Source organism: Desmodus rotundus, chromosome 7 (genome assembly GCF_022682495.2).
Source record: "Desmodus rotundus isolate HL8 chromosome 7, HLdesRot8A.1, whole genome shotgun sequence".
Taxonomy (NCBI): Eukaryota; Metazoa; Chordata; class Mammalia; order Chiroptera; family Phyllostomidae; genus Desmodus; species Desmodus rotundus.
Window position 1 is genome coordinate 113198893 of NC_071393.1, and position 21759 is coordinate 113220651.

General features: G+C 40.8%; 1 protein-coding gene across 1 annotated transcript in view; it reads left to right on the forward strand.

Annotated features, from left to right (window-relative positions):
• The window catches only part of ADAM21 (ADAM metallopeptidase domain 21), a 62894-nt gene extending 51237 nt beyond the window's left edge, over positions 1–11657 (forward strand). The window contains exon 2 of the mRNA XM_045202072.3: positions 9298–11657. Coding sequence (XP_045058007.2) covers positions 9336–11462 — 2127 coding nt within the window. The 5' untranslated portion in view covers positions 9298–9335 and the 3' untranslated portion in view covers positions 11463–11657. The remainder of the gene's footprint in view (positions 1–9297) is intronic.
• The last annotated feature ends 10102 nt before the right edge of the window (positions 11658–21759 follow it).

The window sequence follows — 21759 nt, forward strand, 5'->3', positions numbered from 1 at the left end:
TTCACACTTTCGATTGTGTTTGGTGTCCTTGGACAAATTATGAACCTGAATACAGCAGAAAACAATGATGAAAAAGAAGAACTTTAACCCAAGTAAATATTAATTGTAATGTACAAAATGGAGAAAATCACATTGGCACTCACTGGGGCAAATAAATGGTGAAAAGTCACTCTCATAATGTCATCTTCCTAGAGCTATTCCAAGGCTGTCATCTAAAATAAAATGACTTGGCAATTTAAAAAAGGTCTATGTGTTTAAATTCACTTAACCTTGTATGTGTGTTTGTTCATATTCTCACCAATCCTAAGGAAGAGAGTAGGAACTCTTGAATTCACTAGCAACAGGATCTCTACTTACTTACAATGTGAAATCTAATGTTTTATAGGTAGGCCATTAGCAAGTCTTGTTTGCACTGGCATCCATGGGTTTAACCATTTATTGGACTTTCCCCCAAGTGGTTATGCTCTACATTTTTCCATTTGTTCATTTCTTCGCCAGTGTTAAAGGAGCATTAAAAACAAAACCTTGACAGATACACTATGAAGATCAAAAATTCTGCTTCTAGGCTCATGAATCTCAGCAGAAGGTTAACCACCTGCTCAGTGTGTGATCTTACAGAAAGTCTCAGGTGTTCAGAGATTCAAGTTTACAGGTGCATATCACAGTGAGAGATGAAATGTATTCTTCCAGGCTTTTGTGATCATCAACAGAAAGCACCTAAACAGGGCCCGGTACATATTTGGCACTTCGTACATGCTAACTCTGTCATTCTCATTTTTCTCTTGGGATATCTTAAATGTGAGGTCTGTGAATATCATGACTTTGACACTGCATCTTTACTGTAAAACCATCACCCAAGCAGTGATTCACCACTGATATATTACTTCTCAAGGCCTCTGGTTGTTAATATCACAGTATGTTTCTCATGTATAAAATTTCAGGAAATGCCTAATCGTGGCTTCTCTATAAAGTGCCCGGAGGAACTGACTGACTGAAATATGTAGAGACAAAAATTTAGAGAAAAGGAAACAGGAAGCAATCACCTCAGAAATAGAAATAGTGCACCGGAACAGATCTAATGTATGGTGTGTTGTATTTGTGCTATTGAGATGCCTCAGGCCTCAGATCAAATCTCTTTCTGAAAACACAGAGTCCAGATGAGGGCAGCCACCAAATGTTGGAGGAAGGATGCCGCAGTAGAGCATCAATAGGATCGCCAGTCAGTGATATGGGTTTTGTCCATCTCTTACAGAGTTCTCACGGCCAGCACCTCTTGTCCAGGTGGCTTATCTGGTCATGTGATCTGGATCTTCATCAATGACAGGTCTGAGTCTCTGTTTATTTGCCCCTGTCAAACCTATTATGGCATGTACACCTGGCACCACAATCTACCGAAATGCCGGTTGGATGGCCATTTGCTAAGCAGTTCTTTCTTGCTGAGTCAAGGGCCATTGCTGAAACCAGAGAGGGTCTTCCTAGGAGGGGGTCATTTGGGTTCCATTTGAGCAGTGCATTTGCCAAAGCATGATAACCGTAGGCCCTGAAACCTCTGTCCTCTCTGTATCTCCAGTGTTCCAATATCTGCTATTGATCTCTTTGGCATTTGTGAGGAACCATTTGTCTCCACCAAGCTGTTTTACTGGAAGTGCCATCTGTTTGAGTGTGTGTGGTTTTGTCTTTGGTGATCATGCTCTCTCCAAAGTTGTGAAACAAGTGTTTCAACCTGAAGATGGGTGTGGCCTGCCAGTGCATTTCATGTTTCTAGAGAGCATTGATGATTGGGATTATCGGCCATAACTTCCAAAAAGGTGGTAAGGCCTCACATGTGTGTTCCTTGAAAGTGGTTTCTAACTGGTACCAGATATTCGAGGCAGATTCATTACAGCGTAGAGTTACAGGACAAAGGTAAGGTGGATGAGTGAACATAGCCCTTGGGGCAAAACTGTGACTAAATATGCTTATCCATTCCATATGCATCCTAGTTCTTTATGATGCTGTTTTCTGAGCAGAATAGAAATTAGCACATTTACTAAATTAATGGCTGAATTCACATGAGACCATGTTAATTTGTTGTAGCAATGACTGCACATCCGACTCAGCAGCTACAATATGAGATTCTACTGTGCAAAGCTTCATGCAATCTACAGTCATTCTTTCGGATCTTCCTGTTTTCTGTAGGGGCCAGAATGGTGATTTGAATGGGATCTTACAGAGAAAACCACTCCTACCTCTGTTAGTCTTTAATGGAGGTAACTTTCTTCCCAGAACTCAATGTTGTGTTTGATTTACTGTGCTGGCCAGGGGTAGACACCCCTGGCCAGCACAGTAAAGAGCTTCTACCTCCAGTGTAATGATGACACCAAGGACCCTTCTAACTGCTGAAGATGTCAATCCCAATTGCATACCTGGGTTGGCTGAATACTACTGAATGCACTATCGAAGTCGACTAGAACCATACTTACTGACCAATGTACAAAAGCTGCCACCATAACAGTGTCCATGATGATGTTTTAGTGCTCTGGGTATCTGTGTTAATGCTGACACCAAATCCAACAATCCTCTCAACTAAATATTTATCTCTCTGGCATACAGACTCCCAAGAAAATGGCTATAGGTTTCTTAGGGGAAAGACTGGTATAATTGTTACATTATATATTTGCCATAATGTTGATTTGTCCTCCTTACTAGGACATACCGCTCTCTTTAGTCAACAGATTCTGTATCTGAAAATTGGCTTTGTTCCAGGAACTGAACTAGGATCATGATTTTATATCCCTTTAAAATAGAATCTACCCAGATTTAGAGTTAATATCTTATTGAATTAGTTTTTATTCTATGTGATATGTATATAGTTGAAATCATATACAACTATATGAAATCATATACAACTATATAAGTTGAAACCATGTTAATTTGTTTCAAATTATTTTGCCAAATACTATACCATTGTCTCCCAAACCATTTTGATCATATTTTTCTCAAAAACATTATGGCTTAATAGGAGATGCAATTTTAAAAACTTTTACATAAAACAAAATAGCAAAGTAATAAATTGTACAATTAAACATGTATTGAATATGGTAATTAAAAATGGAATTGCGGATATCAATGGTGTCTTGATTAAGAGAGTTGATGCTGGATGTAGAATCTGATCTTGACCTAGAAGTTCATTATAATGTAGTCCAAAGTGAAAAGTGATTACCAGTCTAGGCCAATGCATTAGTATGAGCAACATTATGAAGCAGAAATGCATCTACACAATAGGAAGACATAGGATGAGTTGAGGAGGCTACCCAATTCCAATTACATTGAAGTTATGACATAAATCTGTATAGAAATGGTGGAGCCAGAGCAAGACATCTTTTAAAGCCAGTTGTTTCTGAGGAAGTGAAAGATCCTTGTTAGCTAAGTAGCTAAATCTAGAACTTAGTCACCTGAGAAACAAAGTGGTTGGGCTTGTTACCTTTTGTTATGTGAGGTCTCTACTACCAATCTTTGTTCGTTGGTAAGTGTAGTACAAACCATCTAGAAAGAAAAGGCCATTGGACTACTGTTTCTTCTGCTAGTAAGTCACTCATCAAATTTGGCTCTATATACAATGATAGCCAGAATATTATGGAAAATATGAAGTTTAATTTTGTTTTGTTTTCCTGTCAAAAATGAGAGAGACTTGAGCATGGGTTGGGTAAGGTGTTGTGCATAAGGTGACTAACCGTTAGGACTGAAGGTGTTGCTGGGATACAGGACTTGCAGTTTAAAAACCAGGAACCAAGACTGTCCAGGGCAAACCAGAATTAATTGCTTACCCTAACTGCCAGTTAAAGACAAGTAAAATAGGAAGGAGAAGAGTTGAAAGTAGGGAAAATTGACAGGATCAGTCCTCAAGCATGTAGAAGATATGACCTTGGAACATAAGATGAGAAGCTACTATTTGAATCTGGGGGAGAATCACTTTTCCACTGAAACTGGGATGTGGAGTGGGGTAGAAGAGAAGTAGAAATGGGCTAGATTCAGATTGGTTTGTACTAGTGAAAATCCTAGAAGCCATTTTGTCTTCGAATTTGACCTCATTATATATATATGATTTTTTTACTATGTTCCAGAGTAAGAAATTCATTTTATGTTGTGCCCCAGTGGCTACACCCACACAAACACCCCCCAGATTTTGGCACCAAATTTTGGTAACAGTGGCTAAGGAATTCCTAGAAATGTCCTCTGATATTTCTATTCAATATCCTTAAAGAAAAAACTGCAGCTTGTGACCATTAAACTGATTTCATGACTTGCTAATGAGTCAACATTAGTGACAGAAAGATGGAAATCAGTGCATTTGAACATGAAAGAATAAGAGGAGATATGGGGAGGTAGAGGTCTGAAGGAATTTGAAACAGCTGTGAGGAAAGGAAGAGTTGATAAAACATATGGAGGAGGGCTGTTGTCTACTCTCAGATTCCAATAACTTTAGAGCATATGGATTTTTAATGGCACCACTTTACACTATTGATGGTAGATTGATGTTCCTTTACAAGTTTGGGTCCCTGGGGTCTTAGGAATAATATAATGAGAGCAAAGAGTATGACTCAAAGATTCTTTGAAGCATTTTACTGTTATTGCCTGCTCTCAAGATGAGTTCTAAGAAAATAATATGGCATAGTTAATATAGCTTATTAGCCTTCTTTGCAACACTATATTTTTCTTAGCCCTTCCAACTTTCCATCCACAACTGCCATTCTGTATTAGTAGCAAACATATCAAGAGAGGTACAGAGAGTATCATCCAATTTAGAGATCTTTGTCCTTAGAAGTTTTTATATATACGCATGTAGTTGAATTGGTGTGTGAACTTTGCTTTTCTCTTGTGAGCTACTTGACCCTGGAATAAAGTGCCTATCCATTCGCAATGGAGTGTACTCATGATTCCAAGCCCTCTAGGCAAGTTAACATTAAGGATATTGTTTAGAGTGAAACAAGTCTTCCCCATTTACCAGCATCCACATTGCAAACGCAGGATAAATTCAAAACTTAAATACTATATGTTAGAAAAAAAAGATGAAGTCTACTTGGTTAATTATTTAACTCTGTGGAAAGGTAATGAGAATGTATTGACTATTGACGCTACACTTAAATGAGGAACTCCATATTGGGGGGGTGGTGAATGTAACATCCAGTAGAGCAAGAAAAGAAAAGAGCAATATGGCGTAGGAGGGTTTGAAATATCAGCAGACTTCTTGTTTCCATCCCTTAGGCTGGGGAGCCAGCACCAACCTTTCCAGTTCTGATTATGCATTCCCCTTTTAAGATTTTCACAAACATATTGAGTGGAAAAAGTATATGGCAGAATTAAACCAGTTTTGTTTGTTTTACAAATTAGTGTTATTGTAGAGCTTCAGAGAGTTAAAGGGTTTGGGCATAAAGTGGCTGAAGTGATGGAACTGGTCACCTAGGCTCAAATGGAATGGAACTAAAGACAAAGTATAAGGCTGAGAGAAATGGCCGATGATGCAAGACAAAAGTATTTTGGTTCTCTTTGAGTCTGATGAGTAGGTATAGCAGGAATAAGGGAGAGTTGGAATGATTAAAATTATTGATAAGTTACTTAGGATGTAAGTAATGGTTTGGTTTTGCTTTGTTTGGTGATGACATGGTATAGATTATGACTGTGGTGGGTAAACTGAAGTACACTGAAGCTGAATTGGAGGGGTTGAAAAATGTTGAAAACCCCTTCTGATTTTCAGATGAGTTGTCTATACTTGCTATTGTTGTTTATGATGAAGGTAGGATTTTGATGGAGATAAAGTCTACCAGTCAGGCATCAAAGACCAAAGTTTATACAAGAATGATAGGGAATTGGACTTCCAGTCAACACAGAGGTGTAGGTAAACATGGATCACCTTCCTGTAGAACCACAAAAAAATTACAACTAAACTAAAGAACAACCATCACTCAGAACAGCCAGAAATCCGGTTGAATGGAAGTTCAACAACTACGGAATTAAAGAAAACATATCCATCCAGACTGGCAGGAGGGGCGGAGACATGGTAACGCTGAATGGGCTGGTCCCACACCCATGTGTGGTGGATAAAAATTCAGGAGGGATATCTCAGGAGCAAGGAATCTCAGCCCCAATTACAGCCCCCATCCCAGAGTTACAGTGCCAGCAAGGTAAGGCCCCATAACTTCTGGCTGCAAAAACCAGTGGGGATTGAGTTGGTGGAAGAAACTTCTGGAGTTCCAAGCAGTTTCTCTTAAAGAACTCACACACACTTACTCAGACTTACTTCCTCTGAGCTCCAGCACTGGGGTAGCAGCTTGAAAGGCACCAGTGGTATATGGGGAGGAATTGAAGTGACCAGCAGTCTGACATCAAGGCAAGAGCTGGGGGACAGCTTTCTCCCAAACAGAAAGGCAGGTGGAGGCCACTGTTCCTTTTCTGAGCCCTCCCCTCAGAGTCACAGAGCTGACAGGCAGGGACCATATCTGAGACTCCATCAATCTAACATTGTTTGCCTTGCCCTAGAGATCCCCTGAGGCTCTGCCCACCCAAGCTGTTAACAGTGGCTTTTCCATATGAGTAACTGATTTGGGCTCTTGCCTCACGACTTCCTAAACTCTCTCAAACAAGCAACAACCAGCCTCAGTAAACCCCCAGCACCCTGTACCTCTTGCTAAGTGGCCCGAAGCACAGCACTAGCACCAGCCAGCCTAGGTTCACAGCTTAGCTAAGCCTGGGAACCTCCACACCCAACACAAGTAGCAGCAATCTGCAGATTGCTCTACAGCTCCTGCAGGGTGGCCCCAGGAAGAACATGGGTGGGGGATGACCTTGGCCTGCACCACTCAGGAAACCCCACAGCCTGTGCACCCAGTGGAAAACTATAGACCACATTGGAGCACCACCACCCTACCCATGAAAAGCTGATTCTCTACAGAGGGCAGAGGTTGGTGGTCAGTGGTCATAGCCAGTCCACCCTTGCAGCTCACTGGCCTGGGTAAATCTCTCCCATTGGCCACCCAATAGCAATCAAGGCTCAATGGCAAGAGGAGGATGTACTCAGCCCACATGGGTACTTTGAGTACCCAGCTTGGGTGAGAGGGGAGGCTGTGCCACTGGATCCTATAGGACTCCTACTACATTAGGCCATGCTACCAAGATAGGGAATCGTAGCAGCTCTAATACATAGAAACAAATACAGGGAGGCTGCAAAAATGAGGAAACAAAGAAGCATGGCACAAAGTAAAGAACAGATCAAAACTCCAGAAAAAGAACTAAACAAAATAGAAATAAGCAATCTATCAGATACAGAGTTCAAAACACTGGTTATAAAGATGCTCAAGGAACTTAGGACCTCAACAGCATAAAAAAGATCCAGTCAGAAATAAAGGATACACTAATACCAATAAAGAACAATTTTAAAAATCAAAAAACCCAGAGAGTGTAAGGAGCCCCTGGGACAACTTCAAGCATTCCAACAATAACATCATAGGAGTGCCAGAAGGAGAAGATAAAGAGCAAGAAATTGGAAATCTGTTTTTAAAATAATGAAGGAAAACTTCCCTAATTTGGTGAAGGAAATAGATGTGCAAGTCCAGGCAGGAAGCACAGAGAGTCCCAAACAAGGCAGATACATAAATGCCCACTCCAAGACACATCATGATTAAAAAGCCAAAGGTTAAAGATAGAGAATCTTAAAAGCAGCAAGAGAAAAAGCAGATAGTTACCTACAGGGGAGTTCTCATAAGACTGTCAGCTGATTTATCTAAAGAAACTTTGCATAGGATCAAGGGTGGGAGGTGGGGATGGGTGGGTGGAGAGAGCTGGGGAGAGAAAATGGAGAAAACTGTACCTGAACAACAACAACAAGTAAATAAATAACCAAAAAAAGGAAAAGAAAAAAGAAACTTTGCAGGCTGGAAGGGAATAGCAAAGAATATTCAAAGTCATGAAAAGTGGGGACCTATAGCCAAGATAGCTGTACCCAGCAAAGCTATTATTTAGAATCAAAGGGCAGATAAAGAGCTTCCCAGACAAGAAGAAACTAAAGGAGTTCATCATCACCAAACCATTATTATATGAAATGGCAAACAGACTTACTGAAGAAAAAGAATATTAAAACTAGGAACAATAAAAAATGGCAAAAATACATATCTATCAACATTGAATCTAAAAAACAAACTAAGCAAGCCAGAAGAACAGAGACAGAATCATGGATGTGGAGAGGGTTTTGATGGTTGCCAGATGGGATGGGGTTGTGGGGAAATGGTTGAAGAGGTGAGGGGATTAAGAAGTACAAATAGGTGGTTACAGAATAGCCACGGGGATGTACAGGACAGTATAGGAAATGGAGTAGCTAAAGAATATACATATGACCCATTGACATTAACAATGGTGGGGGGGTGGCCTCACGGAGTGGGGTGTGCAGGGTTTATGGGGGAAAGAGGGTAAATTGGGACAACTGTAATAGCATAATCAATCAAATATAATTTTTAAAAAGAATGATAGGGAGTGGTTAATAAAAGAGTGAGAAAGAAATGTTAAAAATTAGTGTAGTCAAATATAGTAGGATGAATGGTTTGCAAATGACTTTGTGGGCTGTGGAGAATAGGAACCCAGGCACTGGCCCATGTGGTACATAGGGCCTCTGAGAACTGGATTTATCCAGGGTGAGCTTTAGAGAAAGCAGTAAAATCTGTTGAAGCTCAAGTTTAATAAGGTAAGTAGATATAGAGAGCTCTGTGAAGGGGTTTAGGATCGAGTTTGGTTCTCTCTCTTCCTTTGTCATTGAAAAGAGAAGACAGCTGAAGTCATAGGGGAAGCTTTATGGACAGATGATACAGAGTAGTTTGAATCAGGGGAAAGGAAGTATTGACTAGAAATGAATTCAGAGTCCAGAAGATCATTGGTAGTGGGTCAGGCATCTTCATTTCATGTCCTATGCAAATCTTCTCAGATTAAATGAAAACTGGACTATCTATCATCCAACTTCAACAATTAGTAACATATGACCAATACCCCAAACTTCCATAACCCCAAACTTCCCACCCCATTTATTGATAGCAAATGCAAAGCATTTTCGTGATTCATTAATTACTTTTTCACCACTCAATTCTTTCTCTCTCTCACTTTCCTTACCCAATCCCATCACCTTCCCCACCCTTCTTTTTATTTTCAATTTCAGCACTGCAGCTTTGATGGCCAGCTGTGTCAGGACTCAGGCTCTTAAAGGGCAGCTCTAGACAATGACCAGCTCAGAGGGATAAGCCAGACCAATAGTATCTCACGCTCTTTTTCTCTGGACAGATGACTTCATAACGGAGGCTGCTGAGACTAGCGTGTCCATGAAAGTCGTTCTCCTGCTTCTCTGGCTTGGGGTGTCTCTGTCCCCTTCTGGCCTGTCCCAGGCTAGGCCCTCCAGCTCCCCAGAAGTGGTGGTCCCCTTGAAGCTGACCAGCAAGGGCGGAGGTGCAAAGGCTCCAGGCTGGCTCTCCTATAGCATTGAGTTTGGGAGCTGGAGACACATTGTCCACATGAGGGTCAAGAAGCTCTTGGTTTCCAGACACCTACCGGTGTTCACCTACTCAGACCAGAGTGCCCTGCAGGAGGATCAGCCTTTTGTTCCTGATGACTGCTACTATCATGGTTATGTGCAGGGGGTGCCTGAGTCCCTGGTTGCCCTCAGTACCTGTTCTGGAGGCTTTCGAGGAATGCTACTGATAAATGACCTTGCTTATGAAATCGAGCCCATCAGGCACTCTACCACATTTGAACACCTGGTTTATAAGATAAACATTAATGAGATACAGTCCCCACCTATTAAATGTGGCTTAACACAGAAGGAAATACACCAACAATTGGGATTTGAAGAGGCAGAGACAACAACTCTGAAACAAATTACTACTGATAACTGGTGGGCCCATTCATGGTTTCTGGAGCTGGTTGTGGTGGTAGATCAAAATTTCTTCATTTATTCCCAAAGTAACTTCTCAAAGGTGCAGGAGGATGTATTTCTTGTTATCAACATAGTGGACTCCATTTACCAGCAGTTGGGTACGTATGTGATTTTGATTGGGATTGAGATTTGGAATCATGAAAATGTTTTGCCAATGATAAGCATAGAACAGGTTCTGGAGGATTTTGCTCAGTGGAAGCAAATCAGCCTTTCACAGCTACAGTATGATGCTGCACATATTTTCATTAAAAATTCACTTATAAGTGTACTTGGTATAGCCTATGTTGCAGGAATATGTCGTCCTCCAATTGACTGTGGAGTTAATAATTTCCATGGAGACCCCTGGTCTCTTTTTGCACTCACCGTGGCCCATGAGTTAGGCCATACGTTGGGTATGCTGCATGATGAAGAATTCTGTTTATGTGGGCAAAGTGGTTGCATTATGAATGCTATCAGAGTGCCAGCAGAGAGATTCACCAACTGCAGTTATGCAGATTTTACAAAGACCACGTTAAACCAGGGATCATGTCTGCACAATCCTCCAAGTCCAGGGCAAGTCCTAATGCTGAAGCGCTGTGGGAACAATGTGGTTGAAGGGGCAGAGGAGTGTGACTGTGGATCTATAAAGCAGTGTGAACAAGATCCCTGTTGTCTCTTGAACTGCACTCTGAGGACCGGTGCTGCTTGCGCTTTTGGGCTTTGCTGCAAAGACTGCAAGTTCATGCCATCAGGGGAAGTCTGCAGACATCAGGTCAATGAATGTGACCTTCCAGAGTGGTGCAATGGGACATCCCATCAGTGCCCAGAAGATGGGTATGTGCAGGATGGGGTTCCCTGTAGTGACAACGCCTACTGCTATCAAAAGAGATGTAATAACCATGATGAACAGTGCAGGGAGATCTTTGGTGAAGGTGCAAAGAGTGCACCTCAGAGTTGCTATGAAGAAATCAACTCCCAGGGAAACCGTTTTGGCCACTGTGGTCTAAATGGGACGGCATACCTAAAATGCAATATCTCAGACATCTTTTGTGGGAGAGTTCAGTGTGAGAATGTGGGAGACATTCCCCATTTAAGAGATCGCTCTGCTTTGCAGCACACTCATGTAAACGGTGTCACCTGCTGGGGTATAAGTTATCGTTTAGGGATGAGCACACCTGATGTTGGTGAAGTGAAAGACGGCACCGTGTGTGGTTCAAGAAAGATCTGCATACACAAGAAGTGTGTCAGTCTCTCTCTCCTGTCACAAGTCTGCCTGCCTGAGACTTGCAACATGAAGGGAATCTGCAACAACAAACATCACTGCCACTGTGGCTATGGGTGGTCCCCACCCTACTGCCTATATAGAGGCTACGGAGGTAGTGTTGACAGTGGCCCAGCAGCTGCCAGAAAAGGAGTTTTCTTTCCACTAGTTATGATTCTTAGTTTGTCTGTTTTGCTTCTACTGTTGGCTACTCTATTTATGTACCTTCAAAACCGTTGTGGTCCTAAGGAGACCAAGGCTCACACTTCGGATTAAGAAAATGCCTCTAATTTAATATCCTATACATCATAACATTTTAGTTTATTGGAGGTAGAAATGTTACATGCCTGAAACTGAGCACATTTCTGACAGTTGACAGAAAAATGAAAAGACCTTCCTTTTTGTCAGTATTAGAAACATTGCCATCAAGAAAAGGTAATTTCTAATATTTCCCAGCTACTGCTTATTGTGTAAGCAGCAAATAAAGCTCCAGTTTCACTCTGAGTTGGTCCTCTTTGTGTCTCCTGAGTGCACATATCATTCACAGGAAAGCCAAGAGACAGAGATGTAAAGACCCATGGGTGAGTCTTGCCTCTCCGTTTATTCCCAAAGTAATTTCTCAAAGGTGCAAAGGATACATTTCTTGTTGTCCACTAGGGGATACCATTTATCAGCAGCTGGGTGCTTATGTGATTTTGACTGGGGTTGGAATTTGAAATCATGGAAATATTTTCCCAATAAGCATAGAACAAGTCAAGACCGCAAGTGCATACCATCGATGAACCTGGTCAATGCATGTCCAGAGTGGTGCAGTGGCCGTCCCATCAGTGCCCAGAAGATGCAAGTGGGCAGGATGGGGTTCCCTGCAGTGACAACGCCTACTGCTATCAAAAGAGATATAATACAGTTAGGGAAATTACTTAAATTTTCTAACATTCTCCTCCAAAATCTGAAAAGGAGGATGATAATATTGCTTGTCCCACCCAAACTCTTGGGTTTATTTGGTAACCACAAGTGAGAAATTCTTGTTAAAGCATAAACAAATTGTTGTTTGTTTATTAAAAATTCCTGGCCCTGTTCCCTCTGTGTTTTTTAGCCAAGCTTATCTACTCTAATTCTTTGTTTTAATTTGGTGGTTTGGGTATCCTCTTGGAGCATTTTCTTTGAATACCAGAACATACTCTCTCTGAGGGCAGGGTTGTTTTTATCTGTTTTGCACACTGTTTTATCCCAACACATAGAACATGGCATAATTAACAAAAAATATCTGAAAGAAATAATTAATATAAACAGATTATTAATTGGATGAAATTAATTAGGAAAAGTAAGAATAAACCTTCATCCTGTTTTTAAAACCACTGAAACTCCTGCTCAAAATTGGACACTGAATGTTTAAAATAGTGTGTATTTATAATGCTCCCTTTGGTTCTTATCCTTCACCGGCCTCTTTGTCCCCAACCTGTCTTCTCCACCATCTATTCTCAGTGTTTTTTGGAACTCCTGTCTCTTAAAAACATATATCTAACCAGGGACCCTCTATATATGGTCCAGATAACTTCTAAATGACACTCTTTGTAAACTGAGTCAAACATTTTTAATATCATTATCCATTATGTTTTGCACACTGTACATCCTCTGACCCTTATCTGTTTTGAATACACTTGGCTGTGTCATGTCCGCACATCTGTACATGTAATTCTCATTCCCAAAATGCTGCTTACCACCCTCCCCTTACCCCCACTCATGCCCTGGAAATCTCCAATTTTTCCCTCAGTAAAGGTTAAACACCATACCTTTGGAAAGGGATTTCCTTGTGAAATGTTATGTGTTGTACTTGTGTGCCTCTGTCACTGTGTGGTCATCCCTTTGATATACTCACGGAATACATGAGAAAATCTAACAATGTACCAGCCAGGGATAGCGAGAGGAAAAGGACCTCTAGTGGAGCCGTAGAAACAGGGAAGCATGAGCCAAGAATACAATCTGATTACACGTGGAGAAAGATCCATGTGTTTAAGTGTATAGGTCAGTCTGGAGACAAAAGGCAGCTGTTCCAATTTACTTATTGTCTTTTGAAGTTGTTTTTGTGTGAAAAGAAAAAAGTTAAATTTGATTACAGTCAAATTTATCAATGTAACATTCTTTTATATTTACTGGGTTTTATATTTTTATATTTCTTATAACTTTATAGAATTAACTTCCTATTACCAACTATCTTATTTGGGTTCTCCAAAAAGCGGATGCTAAGACCAGGATTTAGGTGGGGTTAGTTTATTTGGAAGCACATAAAAGAGTATATTAATGAGCAAGTTTCCACTGTGGGCTACTGGGGCTCTCCCCTGTAGGTTCAATAAGAAGTCATGTGAAATACACCTTGGAATCTTCCTCCACGGTGCAGGAGAAAGCTGTCAGGAGAAAAACTAAGATACAACACTTAAAGTAGGAAACTGTCAGAGAATGGAAATTGTCTACTGGAGCTGCCACTGAACTCAGATGGGACAAGGGGATGTAGGGTGGGCTATCGGCATCTACTGTATCCAGACCCCTGAGAAAAATGGACGCTAAGGCAAGGATTAAATGCAAATGCATCTCCTGTTGTACTGGTGACAATTCCTACATATACTAAAGCCTTTCTACTTTACAGGAGTGTGCTTGGCTCATTCACAGAACAGGCTGGAAGAAAGAGAAAGTTAATACATCTGGAAGCAATTGTTCACCAATGAGAGATGTTTTGTGAATACATCTCACAGCTTCCCCAGTTCTCATGGGACAACTGCGAGGTGTCCGCCAGTGCCTCTCAGACAGGCCATGGTACAATTGTTTCCTGGTTGCTCACATGGTCCTCACCCATTAATGTATGCTTGAATTGCTTTTAACCCTTTCCTGTCTCAGTTTCCCACTCCCTCACCATGCACTCACATCTTAGGATTATATCCCAAATAAACTGCTCACACTTAAATCCTTATCTCAGGGCCTCAGGGTCAGGGACAGTTGGTACCAGAAGTGAGCCTTAAAAGGAAGATCCACAGGATATGAGATTCTAGGACTGTATTTGTCAGAGGCCACTAGGACTCAGTTGCAGCCAGTGGATTTGTGACAACTGGTATGCTGCAACATCAGAAACTAAGACTCTCCCTTGTGGTTAAGATGAGGTACAGATGGAAGTGGTGCCCTGAAATACAATAGCTCTCATGCTTGAATTAGAATTACGAGAATTACGAAGTTAGTTAATGGGTGAAGAAGCCATAAAGAAAGAAAATGACATACTCGGGTCAAATAACTCAGGCAAAGTCCTAAGAAAGTCCTAAGACCTCTATAACAATGAATGAAGAGAATCTCATCCTATAGAGTGTGTTGAAAATAATACCCAAGATTTGCCATAAAGATGCAGATTTATAAAGGTTACTGAATTTAGAGCTCTGATATATTTCCTATGTAAAACTCAGAGATTCTATTAGGGAAGAAATGCTATCCTGAGATTTAGGATGAGGACATTTAAATGGATGCATTTGAAAATTTGAATCCTGAGATTCTCATGAACGCCCTGCACTGGCAGAACTCACTCCTTACCCTTTTGCTAGAAGAGAGCAGCCTTTCACTGCCTGGAGGTCATGTTTCACCAAAGATTTTGCTTATCTTCCTAAAGATCTGTTCTTAACTTTCGCTCATTGCATCTAGACCAATAGCTAGGGTCAGTACAATTCTTTGTATGAGAGGAACTGGATCACTAATCAAGAGAGCTTTGGGAGCTAGCTACTATATGCCATCAGGAGCCAGGGATATGTGGAATAGATCTTAAGGATACTGTTTTAGGAGAAACAGAATAGTATAAGATTATACAAGGAACAGCTTTGCAGGATGGGGAGAGCTCAGGATTTAACATTCTTGCAAAGATGCCCAGAGCTTATCCAAACGTGCTGCCAGAATTACTGCATCTTTGAGGCTTCGAAATGTTGGTGGACTACAAAAATTGAGGCAGGGATCCTAGAACTACCTTGGCAGAGAAGTGAATTTGGGGGGTCAGAATATTCAGGGAAGAAGGGAGGATTTCTACATGAGGCCAGAGAAATCACCACGGACCCTGTTTCTCTGCAGGTCCTAGGGGAATGTCTTCACTCAAACAGTAAGAAATGCACCAGTCAGTCGGAGGAAAGCAGTCATCACTGGGACCTCAATGGTGATTGTCTCTGTAGGCCAGGGTCAATGACAAGACAGGATGCTGTAGAACTGGGCTCCCTAGTGTCAGCAAAGGTGATAAGATTCCAAAATACTAGCAAAGAGTGGTGACCCTTAACTGTTAGAAACAAGGTAGGTATAATTACTGTCGTGGGCAATGAGACCAGAATGACAAACTCTGGGCCCTGACCTAAGTAGATCTGAGGCCATGTCTAATAGACTTTGGTTCTCCTGGGGATGATATAGGAGGGCAGGCAATGAGGGCTTTTATTGCCTTATACAAACAACCAAGAAAGATTAAGAGCCGGTGATCGGCAGACTGATGCTAACTTCTGCAATGAGCATTTACTGTCCATTTTCAAATCCTGAATCAGATCAATCATGGACTCATTGCCATATTGAAGGAAAAACCAGGTATTTTTCAGGAAATACCCTGCGGTGTCACCACAAATTTATGAAATATTCCCCTAACTTGTTTCCCAAACAGAACCTGGTTTCCCAAAGGGACTTTTTCCCCAAATGGCTACACATGTATCAGAGTAACTACACAATGGGAGAAGGGGGTATTCTTAGGTCTTTTGAAGACTGTCAGATACAAGGTCTGACCTGATAGAGATACCACAGAATCCAAAATGCTTCCTGAAGGAGACCACATTAATAAAAAAAATCCGGATTCAAGGGCATCTCCCAGTGGGTCCAATAGTCCATGAACCCACTCTGTGGTAATTTCCCCAGGTCCTGAGTCAATAAATTCAGAAGATGACGGGTTCCTCATAATGCTGCTTTGACCTGTGAAGTAAGAGTTATGATAGCAAAGACCAAGTGAGAAGCCCTAAACATGTCCCCCATGCCCACCTATCTCCATAGTAAAAAAGAAATACTAATACATAGTGAGTGAAACAGCAGAGATTATTGCCACCACTTAATGGTTGCAGAGTGGTGATCCACATCATACTCCCATTTAATTCAATAGTATTTCTGCAGCAAAAATCAAATGGGTCTTTTTGAGTGCCGGTGAATTACCATAAACTTAGGCAAGAAGAAGCCCCAGTCATGGATACTGTGCTGGGTGTAGTAACTACACTAGAAGAGATCATCAAGAAAACATAACAGGCCTGGCTGGTGTGGCTCAGTGGATTGAGCACCAGCCTGCAAACCAAAGGGTCACCAGTTCAACTCCTAGTCAGGGCACATGCCTGAGATGTGGGCCAGGTCCCCAGTAGGGGGTGCATGAGAGTCAATCACACACTGATGTTTCTCTCCCTCTCTTTCTCCCTCCCTTCCCCTCTCTAAAAATAAATAAATAAATCTTTAAAAAGAAAGAAAGAAAGAAAACATAACAAGCCTACCTGTACAGGCCCATAGGAATATAGAAAACTCATCAAGAACAAAATTGAGAAAACACAAATTGTCAGTATCAGGAAGGAAGGAATAAGGAGACACAATTAGAGTCTGTATAAATATAAACAGGAAAATGAAAAGATATTATGAACAACTTCATACCAATAAATCTGAGAATAAGAAAAACGCCTTGAAAAATATAATTCACCAAAATTGAAACAAGAAAAAAAACTGAATAGATTTTCCTCTACTAAAGAGATTAAGAATGAAATCATAGATTCATAAAGGATTTCAGCAGTTAATTCTTCCATATATTTCTGAGAAAACAAAGTATTGGATTGTCAGGAAACAGGGGTCTTACCCTCATTAAACTTTATTTATAACTTCAAGGAAACAGGTAGGACAGGCAGTGTAGGTGAGGTCCAGAACCACCAGCCCCTACAATTCATATATAACAAGGGCATGAAGGCCCTGCCATTACAGCCCAAAGCGAGAAAAGTCTGACAAGGTTTGTTCAGGCCTATTAACGTAATTCCATTTCTCTGTCTACAAAACTGACTTCATCACTGAACACTTTCTTTTCCAGGTGTTCATCCCTAATAAATATCTTGCACCCTAAACTCCAATTTGGTGTCTGCTTCTGAAGAACTCAAACTATCACAATGTGGTAATTACTGGAAAAAACATAGCAGCCCTAGAGCCAAGGGCACAAAGAAAAGAAGTCGAGCTTATTAGAGTATTGATAATTAAAGGAGATCCTCTGCAGAGCAAGGACCAAACCCTTTAAGGAAGGCAAGTGACCAGCTACTGCTCATGCTTCATGAACTCAGAGGACCGCCCTGTAATCCCAGAGCTGCAACTCAGATCTCTCAGGGTGTCAGTGGCCAATGGTTCTAGTACTTCTAAGGAAGAATGAGGGTGGTTCTCACAAAGCCAACAAAACTGGAATCCCAAATCAAACATGGCTACCAGAGTGAACGGCCCCAGCCAAAATGATACTACGTGTAACTTTGAGCGCACAGGAAAGTCAACGCCCTTCTCTCATCCTTTATCCCGGGCTACTTCTACTGCCCCCTTTCAGCATAGCTACCTGGTAGAGCGCTGGCAAAACAGAAATGGGGTATGTAGTAGCACATACCAGACACTACATCTTACAGTACAAAGGTGGGAGAAGGTTTAGATTTGGTAGACATTGGTTTAAAGTGTGTCTTTGTGGCTCCTTTGCTCAGGGTATATATGGAGCATTTGAATTCTTGCTCCCCAGCATGTTGTCAATTTGGCTCAAATAAAGTCTTATAAAAATTCTCTTTAAAAATAAAAGAGATGACTTCTAGATAAAAATGAACTTTTAATATTGCTTGAAAGACCCAAGAGGAAGTAAGAACATGCTAGGACTCCTCTGGTATAATATGATCCAGACATGAGAGATCCTTAAATTTTTCTTTAAACATTAGACATGTTTCTCTAATTAAAAACTAGAGACTTTTGAGGAGATCCAAGATGGTAAAGGAGTAAGTGGAAGCTACACCAACCTCCTCCCAGGACCAAACTTGAATTACAAGTAAATTGTAGAGAAATCATCCTTAATAACCAACTGAACACTAGCTGGAGAGAAGCCTTGCAACCATGGACAGACAGAAGAAACCACTTCACCCCAACATGACTGGCAGAGAGTGTGGAGGAGACATGACAGGACTGGCTGGGCCCCCATGGGTGGCAGCTGAAGTGCCAGAGGGAAATTTCAGTGGCTGGTGGGTTCCCCCTGAGAAGTGTGGGGTCTAAACCCCAATCTGAGCTCCCCAGCCTACAGCACCAGAACTGGAAAGGAACACAGATAACAGGCAGCTGTGAAAACCAGTGAGGTTTCTGCCTGCCAGGGAGAAATGGCTAGAGATGGCTGGAGACACAGAGAGCCTCTTAAGAGGCTGACACACAAAACTTCATTTGCAACCACTTACTCTGGGCTCTGGCAGGAGGGCAGAGTGGACTTAGAGATGCTTGAGGAGAGTCTGGGGTTGGTGGCTCTGGGGAGAAAACTGAAGGCACAGACACCAGGATCCCTGTGCTGAGTCATTCCCCATACCACAGGAGCCATCTCTCTCAGGCAGAGCACTCCTCCTCTCTGAATGCTGGCAGGAATTATTCAGCTTAAGGCTATAATGCTGATTAGTTTAATGACTAACGTAGAAAACACAAACAAGCAGCCAAAAATGGGAAGAAGACAAAGAAACAGATACTAAGTGAAAGAATAAGAGAATTCACCAGAACTAGATAAACTGGAGGCAAGCAATTTATCAGAGTTTAGAGTAATGATTATAACAATATTGCACATAGAAAACATAAATAAAAGATGAGTCAGAAATAAAGAGTGCAATATGTGAAATAAATAATACACTGGAAGGGATAAACAATAGGTATGATGAAGCAGAGGATCAAATCAGTGATTTGGAAGGTAGGAAAAAAAACACTGAGGCAGAGCAGCAAAAAGAAAAAAGAATTAAAAAAAATGAGGCTAGCTTAAGAAACATTATGGGCAACATGAAGCCTAACAACATCTGCATCATGGTAACACCAGAAGAAGAAGAGAGTGAGGAAGGTATTGAGAACCTATTTGAAGAAATAATGACTGAAAACTTCCCTAATCTGGTGAGGCAAAAAGACACACAAGTCCAGGAAGCACAGAGAGTCCCAAACAAGTTGGACCCAAGGAATCCTACACCGAGACACATCATAATTAAAATGACAAGGCTTAAAGACAAGGATAGAACCCTAAAAGCCACAAGAGAAAAGCAGGTAATTACCTACAAGGGAGCACAAATTAGTCTGGCATTTGATTACTCAACAGAAACATCTCAGGCCAAAAGGACATGGTATGAAATATTCAAGTGATGAAAAGCAAGGACCTAAAACCAAGGCATTAGCCCAGCAAGGCTATCACTTAAAATTGAAGGAGAAATGTTGGGAACCACCCTGCCTGGTTTCAGGGTTCCAGGACAATCAGGCCTAAGGAAAGAATGCATAAAATCCTGTGAAACCTGCTTTGCTAAGAATACTCTTGATTTAAATGATAAGGGTCCAAGCATAAAATGAGTTTGTTTCCCAAAGATTTATGGCCCTTTGTCTACTTGACCCTGACTCAGTATAAGCCCTCATAGTTCTTTGAATGTTATCTATTGTTTGATCATTACTGCCTGACAATGATTGATGAGCTTTACTATATGCCCTGTATTCCTATGCAAATAAACCCAATAAAAGCTCATTGAGGAACAGGCTCAAGGCCCTTCTCCTTTGAGAGATCAGCCACCTTTCCTTCCCAAACAGATCATGTCTTGGTAGAATTATTCTCATCCATGATGGGCAGGGGGCTCTGCTGGACAAAACTGCCCCACAGAGAAATAAGGAGTGTTCCAGACAAGAAAAAGCTAAAGGAATTTGTCAACACCAAACCAGTACTGCAACAAATGTTAAAGAGCTTGCTAGAAGAAGAAGGAGGAGGAGGAGGAGGAGGAGGAAAAAAAAAAGAGGAAAATAGTCTAACAATAAAATGGCACTAAATATGTATCTATCAATAATCACCTTAAATGTAAATGTATTAAATGCTCCAACCAAAAGACATAGGGTAGCTGAATGGATAAGAAAACAAGACCCATATATATGCTGCCTCCAAGAGACCCATCTCAGATTGAAAGATACACACAGACTAAAAGTAAAAGGATGGAAAAAGAAATTTCATGTAAATGCAAGGGGAAAAAAGCTGGGGTAGCAGTATTTATATCCAACAAAATAGACTTTAAAACCAAGACTATAGTAAGAGACAAAGAAGGACACTACATAACGATAAAGGGAACAATTCAACAGGAGGATATAACCCTAGCAAACTTTTACTTGCCCAACACAAGAGCCCCTAAATATGTGAAGCAAATCTTGATGCTCATAAAAGGAGAGATTGACAAAAATGCAGTCATAGTCGGGGATCTTAACACCCCATTGACTTCAATGAATAGATCTTCCAGACAGAAAGTCAAAAGGAGACAGTGGCCTTAAACCACACACTAGGTCGAATGGATTTAATTGATATCTTCAGAGCATTTCACCCCAAAGTAGTAAAATATACATACTTTACAAGTGCACATGGAATGTTTTCTAGAATAGACCACATGCTATGACACAAAACAAGTCTCAATAAATTTAAGAAGCTTGAGATGATATCAAGCATCTTCTCTGACCACAATGCTATGTAACTAGAAATCAATCACAAGAACACTGAAACATACACAAAGACATGGAAGCTAAATAACATGTTATTAAACAATGCATGGGTCAACCACAAGATCAAGGGAAAAATCAAAAGATACCTGAAACAAATGAAAATGAGGACACAACAATTGAAAATCTGTGGGACGCTGGGAAAGCCATCCTAAGAGGGAAATTACAGGCCTATCTAAATAAATAAATAAATAGGAAGAAAGAGCTTAAAAAAAATAGTCTAACTTCACACTTAAAGGAAGTTGTAAAAGGACAACAAAGACCAAAGTGAGTAGAAGGAAAGAAATAATAAAGATCAGAGCAGAAATAAATGAAATACAGTCTAAAAAAAGTGATACAAAGATCAGTAAGTCCAAGAGCTTGTTCTTTGAAAAGATAAACAAGTTTGACAAACCTTTAACCAGATTCATCAAGGAAATCGAGAAAGGACCCAAATAAATAAAATCAGAAATGAAAAGAAGATAATTAACAACTGACACCAAAGAAATACAAGGAATTGTAAGAAAATATTATGAGCAACTGCATGCCAACAACCTGGACAACCTGGACTAAATGGATAAATACCTAGAAACATACAACCTTCCAAAACTAAATCAGGAAGAATCAGAGAATCTGAAAGACAGATTACACCTAGTGAAATTGAAGCAGTAATAAAAAAAAAAAACCTCCCAAATAATGAAATCCCGGAACCAGATGGCTTCCCAGGTGAATTCTACCAAACATTCCCAGAACTAACACCTCTGCTTCTCAAACTATTTCATAAAATTCAAAAGGAGGAACGGCTCCAAAC